This window comes from Pteropus vampyrus, unplaced genomic scaffold (genome assembly GCF_000151845.1).
Source record: "Pteropus vampyrus isolate Shadow unplaced genomic scaffold, Pvam_2.0 Scaffold327, whole genome shotgun sequence".
NCBI classification, from domain to species: domain Eukaryota; kingdom Metazoa; phylum Chordata; class Mammalia; order Chiroptera; family Pteropodidae; genus Pteropus; species Pteropus vampyrus.
Window position 1 is genome coordinate 395535 of NW_011889108.1, and position 13954 is coordinate 409488.

Here is a 13954-nt window from a genome sequence, read left to right on the forward strand (position 1 = left end):
TTGTGTTGTGATATTATGCGTATGAAAACTTTTTTTGTTTTTCTCTTCCAGGATATAGAAAATCAACTTGCGGTTAAATCCAAAGCACTGGATGAGTTGAGACAAAGTTACCTGACTTTGGAGAGTGGGACAATGCCATTGTTAGAAGAGACAGCATCCAGAATTGATGGGTTATTTCAAAAGAGGAGTAGTGTTGTCAGCCAGCTACTAGAATTCATTTGAAGTACACTATTTCTCTTCACATATCCACCTTTTATCTTATTGGTTGTTGTTTCATCATGGAGACTTGCTCCATACCAAAAGCTGAAAAGCTGCTGAGAAAAGTACAGAAGTGTAGTAGAGAAAAGCATTTCAAATACCTTTTTTTGCACTGGATAACTAGAAGCAAAGCTACCGATTCCAACATCATTGGCAGCCTAGAAATTCCTTTGGTTATCTTTGTTTTGTCTGATGTACTCACACAGACAAAAATGTCTCCATCCCCCAAGAGAGCATCTGACATTATTTCCTGGCCAGATAAACAGGAGAAGCTATGAAGAAGCAGCTCAGATTCCTCCTAGACATGGACATGCCTCAGAGAGAGATTAATCCTGTCTCTTGTGGCCTTTATTAAGCCAGGAGCGTGGCCAGCATAGGGAGAAATTGCGAACTTGACATTTCCCCACAAATGGAAGGAGAAAAGTGTTAAATACTAATTATAGGTATGCCCATATTTCCAGAGAATCCTTATTATGGATTATTTGTCATCTATTAAACTATACTTTCAACCATGTGTTCCAAGAGGGAATTGGGAATAAGCTATATGAATGGACTCCATAGGTGACCCTCAGCCGCATTCCTCTCCCACAACTCAGGCAGGAAAATAGGGATTGAGGTTAACATATCTCGTGTGAGCCATTTGTTAAAGATATCTTTTATGAGGCACTATGCTCACCGCTGAGGGTACAAAGATAAGCAAGAAAGGAAATGAGTCTTACCCTTACAGCTCACAGGCCACTGGAAGAAGCATACTTGAACATATAATTACAGCACAATTACAAATATCTTAAAAATGTAGAAGAGGAAAAAGGATTAAATGAGATAAAGCATGTAAAAAACATGTAGATAGCACTAGCATAAAGATAGACATATAGATACATGGAATAGAATTAAGAGTCCAGAAATAAACCTTTACATTTTGGTCAATTGATTTTTGACAAAGATGCAAGATAATTTAGTGGGGAAAAGTCTTTTCAAAAAATGGTATGAATACAACTCAATATTCACATATAAAAGAATGAAGTTAGACCCCTACATTCATACCGTGAACAAAAATTAACTCAAAATGGATCAAAGTTGTAAATGTAAGAGCTAGAATACAAAACTCTTAGAAGAAAACATAGGTGTAAATCTTCATGACTTTGGATTAGTTAATGGTTTCCTAGATAGGACACCAAAAGCACTAGCAACCAAAGAAAAAATAGGTAAATTGGACTGCATTAAAATTAAACACTTTTGTGTTTCAGAGAACACTATCAAAAAGTTAAGAACATGAACCACAGAATGAGAAAATATTTGCAAAATATGTCTGATAAAAGACTTACATCTGGAATATGTAAGGAATTATAACTCAATAATAAAAGGACAAATAGACAAATGAAAAAATGAACAAATGATCTGAACATTTCTCTAAAGAAGATATACAAATGGCCAATAAGTACATGAAAAGATGCTCAATATCACTGAACATCAAGGAAATGTAATTTGAAACCACAATGAAATACCATTTTATACTTACTGGGATAGTTATAATAAAAAGCAAGACTATAACAAGTATTATCAAAGGATGCAGAGAAATCAAAACTCTCATACACTGATGGTGAATGTAAAATTGTGCAGCTGCTTTGGAAGACAGTCTAGCTGAGTTGTATAGAGTTATACAACTCAGCAATTCCACTTCTAGGTATCTACCCAAGAGAAATGAAAACATGTCTGCACCAAAAACATGTACACATATATTCATAGCAGCATGATTCATGACCACTAAAATGTCTATCAGCTGATAAATGGAGATACATATATATACACATATGTGTGTGTGTGTGTATGTGTGCGTGTATATGTATAATGTAGTGGAATGTTATTCAGCCGTGAAAATGAATTACTGACATATGCTACAACATTGATGACCTTGAAAACATGCTAAGTGAAAGAAGCCAATCACAAAAGACCACATAATGTATGATTGTATTTATCAAAATATCCAGAATTGGCAAATCTGGAGAGGTAGAAAGTAGATTAGTGTATGGGGGAGGGTTAGGGGAATAATAAGGAGTGACTGCTAATGGATATGGGGTTTCTTTTGGGGGGTGATAAAAATATTCTAAAATTATGAGGATTGTACACTCTAAAGAGGTAAATAATATGACGTGTGAATTATATCTCAGTAAAACTATTTTTTTTTAAATACAGAGGACATGTGAACTAGATTATCCAACTATAAGCTCTCCGAAGTCAATATAGCCTAATGTTTAAGAGCAAGGGCTTTGCTTTCTCTGCCTAAATAACAGTCCTAGCAGCACCATTTTCTGCCTGTGTCCTAGGGCAAGTACTTAACCTCTCTAAGCCTCAATGTCCTGGTCTGTAAAATGGGGATAATACCTACTGTCATTTCTACCTTTGTAGCGTGGCCTATGCAGCACTCAGTGAATGCCACCCTACTGGCTGATCCTATTTTTAACATTTTGAAAATGTTCCTGCTTATTTCTGATATACTAAATTTTGCTTAATGGTTTTCTATCCTTTCCCTCAAACCACATGTGCCATTTCTTCTCTATGAAGCTATAATATTCTAAGGGGTTTACCCTTAAGAGCACCACAAATTACACAGACTTTATGTGTGGAAGCCAAGAAGGCCGTATGTGGCCTGAACCCTGGCAGTGCCTTGTGTGTCATGTGCCCATAGGCACTTTTGTGTTCGAATCATCCCTGCCACCAAGATAGATCCCAGCTTTGGAGAGGTACGTGTATAAGGAGTTCCCTTCCTGCCTCCCTTTTTTCCTTTCTATTACTCTTTCTTAATGATTTTGGTGGTTTTTCTGAGCCCTCCAGCCCTTATAAAAGACACTTGGTCCACTTTATTGCCAATGTGAGACTAACATTTTTAGTATCCCATGTTGTTTTTCATCGATCCCTGTTTGTGACAGAGTTTGAGGAAGCTTCCCTATCACTATGGATGTGCAGTAGCCCCTGTGGTTGATAAGCAGAGAACAGACGGCCTGAATGCAGGTTTGTGTGGCTACATCTGAAATGCGAGATCGTACTGCAGATGAAGATATCCGGTTGGGCCAATTTAATGATCACACTTTGTTTCTACTCTGATACTAATTTAATTCCCACCATAAAACTTACCCTTTTGAATATGCAGTTTAGCGGTTTTTAGTATATTCAGAAATTTGTAACCATCACTATTATTCTAGAATATTTTTATCTCCTCAGAAAGAAACGCCCACACCAATTAGCAGTCAACTCCCCATTCCTCCCTTACCCTAGTCCCTGGAAACCACTAATCTACTGTCTCTCTCTTTGGATTTGCCTGTTTGGGGCAGTTTGTATTAATGGAATCATACAATATGTAGTCTTTTGCATCCGTGTACCTTTGCTTAGCATGTTTTCAAGAATACTAATATAGCATTTATTAGATCTTCATTTCTTTTCATGGGTGCGTAATATTCCATTGTGTGGATTTACCATATTTAGTTTGTCCATTGATGGACATTTGGGTTGTTTTTACTTTTAGCCTATTATGAAGTATGCTGCTGTGAACATTTGTGTATATGTTTTTGTGTGAACATATGATTTCAGTCCTTTTTTTTTTTTTTTTTTAGGCGAGGCAACTCTTGGTTGACCTCACACATTGCAAGGATCTTGTTAGCTTACAATCCCTAATTTTTTATTTTTTACGCCTACAGTACCTGGTCTTCCTAGGTAGTCTCCCATCCTAGGTGGCCCAACCCTGCTTAGCTTCTGACATTAGACGGGATCGGGCTTGTTCAGGGTGGCATGGCTATAGACTGATTTCAGTTCTTGTGAATATACACATAAGAGTAGAATTGTCTGGTCATATAATCACTCTATATTTAACTTTTTGAAGAGATGCTTGTTTTCTTTCTACAGCAGCTGCACCATTTTACATTCCTACCAGCAATCTTTGAGGGTTCCAACTTTTGTATACTCTTGGCAATACTTGTTATTATCCAAGTTCGAATATAGCCATCCTAGTTGATGTGAAGTAATATGTCATTATGGTTTAGATTTACGTTTCTCTAATGACTGGATGTTGAGCATTTTTTCACGTGATTATTGACTATTTGTTGTTTAAAGAAATTCAAATCCTTTGTCCATTTTTTAGTTTGGTTATTTATCTTTTTATTGAGTTATAAGTATTCTTTATATAATATGTACAAAAATATATTTATATATTCTCAATTGTACCTGAGATCATTAAAAGTTTCAACCTCCTTTCCTTAATGATCATCGATACTATTAATGATCAAAATATGCCCACCATTGCATTTCTTCCTGCTTAGCATTTGCTTATCATTTTGGCCAAGCATGTTTCTCTCCAGCTTATGCTTGTTCTCTAGTAATCAGACAGAAGTGCCAGATACAGGTAACATTTTACATTTATAATGATTTACAGTTTTCAGAGCATTTTCACAGACTATTTATTTTATTTATGTCTTGTACATGAGAAAACAGACTCAAGGTTAAATAATGTGCCCAATGTCAGAAAGCTAATACTGTGAAGCATATATTAGCAGACTCTGATTCTTCACCCAATGTTCTTTCCCTGGACTGTCCCTGCTAGGCTGAACTCTCTCCATGCTGATCCTTCTGGTCTCAGGGTTCGTTTCCATTCACCTGTTCTAAAACTTAGCTTTCTCTGATAGTTTTTTTTTCATTGACCTACTCTTTCCACTTTCAGTTAATCATTGAAGCTCCTCCAATACCCTCAAATTGAAATGCCTAAACTGGATACAATGTCAGAGTCTTTGGAAAGAAAAAAAATGAGAGAGCCTCTTCTCAATGATTTTCTAAATATGTCTCTACCTTTTCATGTAGGTCAATGAGTTCAAAACCTCCATGCAGTTCATTTTACAGGCGTGGAAGATTTATGATAATCTCTATGATGACATAAATATGATGACAATTTGATTCTGGTACTGCATGGAACACAGCAAGCCTGTAGTTTTATCATTGGAGGCCTTGAGATGCCAGATGCAGAACCTTCAGATAAATGAACCCAATCTTGACGCAATGCCTTGACAAAATCTCCAATGGAAGCATAGTAGTGGACACAGTTGCTTTTGTGTTTTCGACAGAGCACAAAACAGTACTTTAAAAGCAGCCACAAAAGTATAACTGGAAATCCCAGAATGAATCACATGAGCCAAGTGAATGAAACTCTGTGAAAGTTTACATTGAATTTTTCTTCATTTTTAATGTCTGCATTATTTTACAATGAAAATGTTTTAGATTTTGGTGCGGTTTTTTTAAGTACACTTTTTTACAAAGTGAAAGAATGCATTCTCAGTTGATTTCTTCTTTACATTTCTAATCATTTATCCTACTCCTATCAATGTTTGAATGTTGTTATTTTTGTGATGTACAGCAAATCTTGAAAAGCTGCTGCCTTCTTTGGAAGTAGCCAGGCCATTCTGATACTAACATTCTTGCTCTGTTCTCTTAGTCTCTTCAAGACGAAGCTGAGAGCAGTGAAGGGAGTTGGCAGAAACTCCGGGAGGTTATTGGAAGACTCAAAGATTACTGCCCCTCAGTTGCCGAAATAATCGAAGAGAAATGCCAAGATATTCACATAAGGTATGCATTAAGATGCAATTTGAATAATAGATCAGATATTTTAATAACTTGTGGTAGGTGAAGTGTCATGGGCCTTGGAAAGCCTTATCCTCTTAATCATCTGAGATGACTAGTTTCATACTGTTCTCGTTTCTGTTTTGAAGGATCTAGTTCATGTATGATTTGATGTTGTGAAGCCTATTACCTGCCTTGTACAAGTGTTTAGTATAACCAATCTAGAAATGCCATAATTACAGTCCCAGCGCAGCAGTTTTCAAAGGGCAGAGACTAAATGCCCAGTGCAGTCCTCAGGGACACCAGACTCACAGTCAGAAACAGACTAGAGGGTGGGCCAGATAGCCAGTCTGATCCACTGGAAACATTATAAGATGGAAGAAAGGGGATGTTAGAATACCTCTTGGGGAAGTGATTTGTGGGCTTGAAAGGAATTTTTGATGAAGTGCTTGTGGTAGAAAGCTCCTTCTAAAGAGTGTGGCCCTAGTTACTTACAAGACTTTCATTTTGTTGAGTGAGATATGAAAGGCCTTTTGTTGAATGGCCCAAAGCTGATTAAGTGATGGGAAAGAAAGGCAAGATCCTGCAGTATGTGTATGGAATGAAAACGGTTTCATTTATTTCTACTTTTATATAAGGAACATGTGACTTTTATAATTGGAAAATAAATTTGATATAAACACTATTTGAATAGGCCTGTTTAAAGACCCTTCTATAAAATAGGAGGCCCTCCCACATGGAGAAGTTTCATCAGGCATACAGTTCAGTGCTTTCTCCAACTTTGCTTAAGAGACATTCATAATACAATGGATATTTCTTATCAATCACACATTTTTAATTTTTTTTAAGAATTATAAAGTCAGTTAAATATCCCAATTTGGACTTTTGTTTATATAATGGTGGTGCCATTAATAAAAAAAAAAAAAAGGCACTTATAGTCCAACAGCTAATAACTTTCTGGTAGGGTGTGTGCATTGAGCCTTCGCTGCAAGGGAAAGGATGGGATGAGGAACCTGTTGTTTATGTTGCCCTAACAGATGGACCCAGGTAAACCAGGACATTGCAGACCAGTTGCGGAAGGCCCAAAGTCTGCTGCAGCTCTGGAAGGTCCACACCAGCGCTCACACGGAAGCTGTAGCAAGGCTAGAGCAGCAGGAAGCGAAGTACTGACAGCTTGCAAATATCAACATGTCTGGAGACAACCTGGAAGAGATCCTGACCTCGGCCTTGCGGGACATAAAGGTGGGTGCAAAGCCCAGATGGAAAACCAAGAGCCAAGATAGGGCCATAACCCAGGGACTAGACAGACCACAGGGACAGAGAATTGGATCAGGACAGGTATGTGAGCAGGCTGTGTAGGACACGGGCAAGACTGGGATGTCTGGAGTTGGGAGGGACAGGTGGCTGCTCAGAGGCTAGGTCTAGGCTACAGGTAGGTGGGTCAGGGACACCTGATGCCACCTAGTTCCACGTCTCTCCTTCCACTCCAGCAGGTAAATCTCTAAAGCAAAAATTTCATACAGAGTCTCAAAAGCAAAAGCATCTCAACTGAGTGTGATCATCTAAGAATAACAGATATTGAATCTCTCACTTTAGAAATAATCATGGACTTGCCTCCGTGTTAATATGGCTTTTCTGTGGGTATAGTGAGTTTTAGACTATATTTAAGAGCTGTATAAGTTCCTCTGGTTTTATCCTAAAATGTTAATGAATGCTCAGAAAGTGACTACTTTAAAATTTTAAACTGAGCGAACAGCTGCATTATATATCTTCCGATACTATAGGGCAAATTGAAAAATATTAACCAGTTTAATGAGATATGATCTGTATTTCTGTTGCACACAGTATTTTCAGAGTAGCCTTAAATATAGCTTGAATAATGGGATCCTGCAGTCTCTGCAGATGAATCCAATGACATCACAGTCTCAAAGGACAAGATTACATTGATTCTTATATTGACATTAAAGCAGATTCCTATATTGTTTGATGATTAGAAGTATAAAACACAGGACTTTACCCAAGTGGTCTCTAGTTTCTATAAACTAGAAGTCCCAACTCTATTGGTCAGTGGTCAGTTTTAGTTCCAAACTGACAAATTTCAGAACAGCACCAGTGATGGACATCATACAACTAAAGCTTAGCCTTTTCAGCTCTTTAAAATAATAAACAGAAACAAAAAGCCAAACCTACCGTTTTAGGGCACAAATTCTCCTCAATGTTGACGGAGCCCAAGGCGGTGGGGACTCATGTTGTAAAAGGCAGAGGAAGTGTATTTTGATCACTTTTTCTCCACCAGGAGCTTCAGCATGATGTGCAGAAGACAAAAGAAGCCTTTCTCCAAAATTCCACTCTCCTGGATCGACTCCCACAACCCACAGAGTCCGACGCCCATGTGCTTCTCTCTGGTCAACAGCATTTGCTCCAGAGAGCTTCTTACTTGGAAAAGATGCTGCTTGTGAAAGCAAATGAATTTGAGGTTCATTTTATTTTTTCATTCATATTGTAGTCTTGGACATAGCTCAGTAGGACATAAGAAATATATAAAATATATAAGGAATATATACATGTAAATAATATAAGTTATTAGTTGCTCCTTAGGGCAACTACAGAATAAAGCTGCCCTGAACATAACAGCCATTGACATCATTCTTTAATCATGTGATTCTTCAATTACATGGGTAATGGGCATATCTTAAGCAACCATTTCTTCTTTATTGAATATGTTAATTTAAGAAGTGATATATTTCATACACTATTCAGATCTCATAGTTATTTGGATCTCCATGTGGAATAATAAAATTAGTTACTTAAAGCATGGCCATTTGTTATATTCTTTAGTCACTTTTTGAAAAGCTTTTCATGTATTCACTGTGAAAAAGCTGCATAGAAGGCCATGGAACTCCAATATCACATCTCAGTACCATCAGGGAAAAAAATATTTAACTAACAGGACTGTGAGAACATAGTACTCATGAACCCTCCTCTGCACGGCCCCCTCAAGCTGGTGAGCCATTCATCCCCGAAGGCTTGATGCTTTGCCAAAGGCACAGAGTAAACATCAGGAGTCTTCTGAATATTCAAGATAATTACGAGCTGCTGGGGGTTGAAAACAACTTGAACTTTTGTCAGCTCCTAAGGCTATGCTCCTTATATATGCACATGGAAATTGTTCCTGATGAAAATTTCTCTGGTTCTAGTTTGTCCTATCGCAATTCAAGGATTTCGGAGACTGGTTGGAATCTTTAAAAGGTCTTATTATGCATGAAGAAGAGAATTTGGATAAACTCCACCAGCAAGAAAAAGAAGGAAATCCTGAGTCATTCCTGGTATTGCCAATATTTATTATTTCTAAGGACTTAGATTCACCATAGGATAAAAAATAAGCTAATTACCTTCACATTACAGCATCTGTTTTTATCTTGACTCTAAAGAACAGTAATTTATGTCATTCATTCTTGCCCTTTTATCCCTAAGGTCTAGAAAAGTATGCCAGCATAGGGATCTATTTTAGTGATAGCCACAGTAATTTTAGTAGATTTTTAACTTTTGCTGTCTTTACTAATTAGCTTCAGTCAACTAGAATAATTTAGGAATTGGCTGTTGTGATTCAATTATTCTAGTTAGTTGAAGATCAAAAGTGAAATACCCTATTAAATTAATTATATGTTTTCTTTTATTAGCATAGTAAGTTTAGAACAGTTAACATAAACGAATGGGAGATTTAAAGAATTCTGGATCCTGCATACTCCTAAGGACCAATATGATGATGTAAAGGAGTCAGGAACCTTTAGCACACCGTCCATATCCCATCCACCACCTGTTTTTGTAAATAAAGTGTTACCGACACACAGTTATCCCCTTCCATTTATGCATTGCTTATTGGAGTTTTTGTGTTACAAGGGCAGAGTTGAATAGTTGCGACAGAGATCATATGACCTACAAAAGGCTAAAATATTTATGATCTGGCCCTTTACAGGAAAAGTTTACTAACTCTGACCTAGACTGTTACAACAGAGTCTGTTGATATTGTGAAGAATGTTTGCTTAACATATTCTTGACCTAAACACTGTCCCTGGAATATCATTTTAAAAATAAAATTTTGATGAGTTTGCTTTCTTACGATTTTATGTTCTACCAAAATACAGATGTTTTATGTACTTTGCTTTGCTGCGGTTCTTTTAAGAATTAAAGTTTTCATTTGACTTGTAGGTAAACTGCATGATCTGTTGAAGGGAAAGTTGGCAGATCAAATGGGACTTGAAGGTCCAGAATGGGTCTTTAAAACCAACCAACCAACAAACAAACAAAAACTTATTTTTGTCTTCCTCAAAAACGAAGCCTGAGATCTCTTTCTAGTTCCTGAGCTGTTTAGGTTCTGGCCATGTATGAAGCTTATCATTTTTGAAAGCCACAGGATTGAGGGACCTGGGTTCATGTTGAGTTCTGACACGAACAAGCTATTTGACTGTGGGCAAGTCATCTACCTATTCTGGCCCCCATTTTTCCTTATCTTTGAGATAAGGATGGTCTACAGCAACGGTCCCTAATTCCTGGGTTACAGACCAGGCCGCACAGCAGGAGGTGAGCAGTGGGCTAGGGAGCAAAGCTTCATCTGTATTTGCAGCTGTTCCCCAGCACGAGCATCACCACCTCAGCTCCACCTCACATCATCAGGCATTAGATTCTCATAGGAGCACTGGCCCCTAGTGCCAAAAAGTTTGGAGACCGTTGCTCTACAGGATCTCTAAGACCTTTTCATCATGTCGATATCTTATTAGCATCTAAAAATCTAGAATTTTTCTTTTTAACAGAATCATGTACTGGCACTGACAGCCCAATCCCCTGATGTTGAACATCTGAATGAAATAAGTCTCAAGCTCCCACTTAGTGACATAGCTGTGAAGACATTGCAAAATATAAACTGGCGATGGATTCAGGCTATGGCAACAGCACTGGAACACTGCAGGTCAGAACAGTCCATCTCGGCCATTCTGTTTCAATTAAGGTAAAATTAACGGCTTGAGCTCAGTAATGTCATTGCTATATGTCACCATTTTGTTTGTTTTTAAACCTTTATAGTGAGCTTCAGGAAATCGGATTAAACAAAAAGTTTCTTTATTGCTGTGAAAAGTGGGTCCAGCTTTTGGAGAAGACAGAAGAGATAATCAAGGAGAATATTGCTGACAGCCTTCCAGCTCTCCTGGAACAGCAGAAAACATACGAGGTAAACCAGTGCTTTCTGTCACCCTCACACCCCTCACCCTGGGACAGGAGTCAGAGAAAGACAGATTGAAATAAGATACAGTGAGTACCTATCAATGTATGTCTTTAAGCAAATTCTGTTGTCAGTTGATCATGTGTAAAATTCTCACACATTTCACAAATTTCAATTTTTGGTTTTATTGCTCTATTTTGTTAATCATAGAACTCCTAGATTTTCTGTAGTAGGTGGAAGCCTCTAGCACAACTTTGCTTCCAGAGAATGCAATTATATCACTTTACCAGGAGCATGTTAAAGTACTTCAACTCATCTTTGCATTTTTACTGAGTAATTCTCTAAAATATCAAAGAACCTGGTATAATTATAATTGCAGCATTAATAATTTCACTTGTGCTGATTTATATTTGGAAATACTCTTGGTGATTACAGGCAGATCCTTCATTTCAAAAGTGCATGATTAATTCACTGTAGCTTTTTAATGTAACTGATTTGTCTGCATTGTAATGTTAACATCATGCAATGAAAATAAAATGCATCCAGCCAAAAAGCTCAGTGACCTTGCATAAATTACTTAGCTTCTTTATACCTTAGCTTCCTCCTCTTCAAATGGATATGTTAATACTACTTAAATCTGAAGTTTGAGGAATAAGTGAGACAACACATGTGTTTACATGGTGCCCGGAAAATAGTAAATGCCCAATAAACAGGGATTAGTTATAGTTATTACTGGATCATTTTGCCTCTGAGATTACATTTATAGGTTGTGTTGACATAATGGTTGAGCATTCTTTTTGCAGTTAGGCTTAATTAATTTGAAAATTATCATCTCAGATGTCTTCTGTGAACTTAGATTTTAATAGGAAATGTAAACTCCAGATTCACAATGAATTCTACAAGCTGATATTTGTATTTTAACTCATACAGATGTTAGAAGCTGAAGTTTCTATAAACCAGACAGTTGCTGATTCCTATGTCACCCAGTCCTTACAACTCTTGGACATAACAGAAATAGAGAAGAGGTAAGCTCTCTGGAGTGTGCAGGCATGCGGGGCCAGTGCATGCGGGGCCAGTGCAGCCGGGGCAGGCTGGCTACCACAGGAGTCTTGACCGCGGCAGTGCCCTGCAGCTGTGTCAGTTGATAGGCCAGCCTGGGGCCAGTCTTCTGACTGTATATTAGGATGGGTCTGGCTACTTGACCATAAAAACAGTGGTGGCACTGTCCCCTGTGGTGGTTGGGTAGGGTTAGCAGACCAGACACTTTGGAAATACCTACTTGCCAAGCACAATTAACTAAGTTTTTACTCCAAAGGATTCTTCTGTAGTGTGTTTTCCTCTCTACCTTCAGCCTCATGATGTTTTGCTATTTAAAAAAATAATTCTGAAGGTGCTGCTATTCCTAGTAAGTAGCTATGCCACAGGTGTGAAAGAAGGGATTTTCTCTCTATGCTATATACATGGGATTGGGGTCACTAGGTAGTGCCAGTCAGGCTGAGCAGAGCCTCTTTGTCCATCCCAGTGACAATAAAGTAAGCCCGCACGAACAACTGGTATTGTGGCAACAGAGCCCAGAAGTGGCCTGTCTTAAAAACTTCTCACATATCCTGATAGACATTGTTTTTTCTCCCTATTACCATTCATATACCTCTGAATCTTCTTTCAGCATAAATAAGAAATATAAAGCCCATTTCTTCCTAGCTTTGAAGTAATAAATTTAAGCCAGCTCCAAGATGATCGGCTAGTTTTGATTTGATCAGTATAGCAAAGCATGACTTTCTCCATAATAAATAAAAGGCTTTATTTATCATGTGAAGGGTGTCATTTATCTGGAAAAGAACTAGTTGAGTTGTTGCAGGAAGCATGTTTTTATTGCTAAAATGACATAAAGTATAACCCTCAAGGTGTAGATAATGTTACAAGATACCTATCTGTTCATCTGTTTCCCACTTTTCTGGTATATAATTTTCCATACAGCATTTGGCATAACGGATATTAAAACTTCAGTTTGTTTAAGAGTATGGTTATCCTACATGCTGGCACAATAGCAGGTCATGTGCAGATATCTTCTGCTAAAAGCTTTTTGCCAACCCACATACTACCCCTGTTGCAGCTCCAAGTTTCCCATCATATTTAAGTTGAATTATGCTAAGATTTTCAAGGGTTTTTTTCCCATGTAAATTGAACCTATCACTAGCAAATCTGAGTTTCTTTTATGCCGCAATAGTTATTTTTCCTACGTGTTCATGTCAGGATTCTCTAACCATCTGTTTTTCCCCAAGACTGGGATTTGTTTCGAAGTTCACGAAGCTGAAGAACCAGTGGCAGAGCGCCGCCTGGGGCATTCGGCAGAGGAAGAGAGAGGTCGATGGGCTGGTGAGGCAGTGGCAGTACTTTACCACCTCCAAGGAAGACTTGCATCGCTTCCTCGCCGACGCCAGCCACATGCTGTCTGCAGTGAAGAGCCAGGATTGCTACAACCTCTGCCAGACCCGAAGTCTGATCCATGAGCTGAAGGTAGTGCATGCACGGTCACAGCGTGAGACGACAGGGTGGTCATTACTCAGAAGATGTTCATTCACCTCAGGTTTTGTGTTTACTGCAATGTCATGGTTCAAACGGCCTGTCTGCAACGGGGGAGCCGCCTGGGTAGGGTCACCATGACCTTACCCGACCTCGTTTCTGGCCTTGTGGGGTCAGAAACCCTGTCTTATTTATTCTTCCTGAAACAGTGGGGCTCTCTTGGGCCGTGGGAGTAAGGATGGAGTGGAGAGATGGGTGGGTAGAATGGGAGAAGTTTGGGGTGACAGACTCACACCACCCAAGTTTTTAAGGCACTGAGTAATGTATAAATTGACCACCAGTGTAGTAATTTATAGTGGG

At 38.3% G+C, this 13954-nt stretch overlaps 1 protein-coding gene across 1 annotated transcript in view; it reads left to right on the forward strand.

The window, feature by feature from the left end:
* Window positions 1–13954, forward strand: part of LOC105304082 (nesprin-2-like) — a 34789-nt gene that overhangs the window by 7243 nt on the left and 13592 nt on the right. The window contains 10 exon segments of the mRNA XM_011378011.2: window positions 52–208; window positions 5108–5272; window positions 5730–5862; window positions 6894–7098; window positions 8153–8332; window positions 9054–9182; window positions 10668–10822; window positions 10936–11080; window positions 12002–12096; window positions 13354–13588. Of these exon segments, the coding sequence (XP_011376313.2) occupies window positions 52–208; window positions 5108–5272; window positions 5730–5862; window positions 6894–7098; window positions 8153–8332; window positions 9054–9182; window positions 10668–10822; window positions 10936–11080; window positions 12002–12096; window positions 13354–13588 (1599 nt within the window).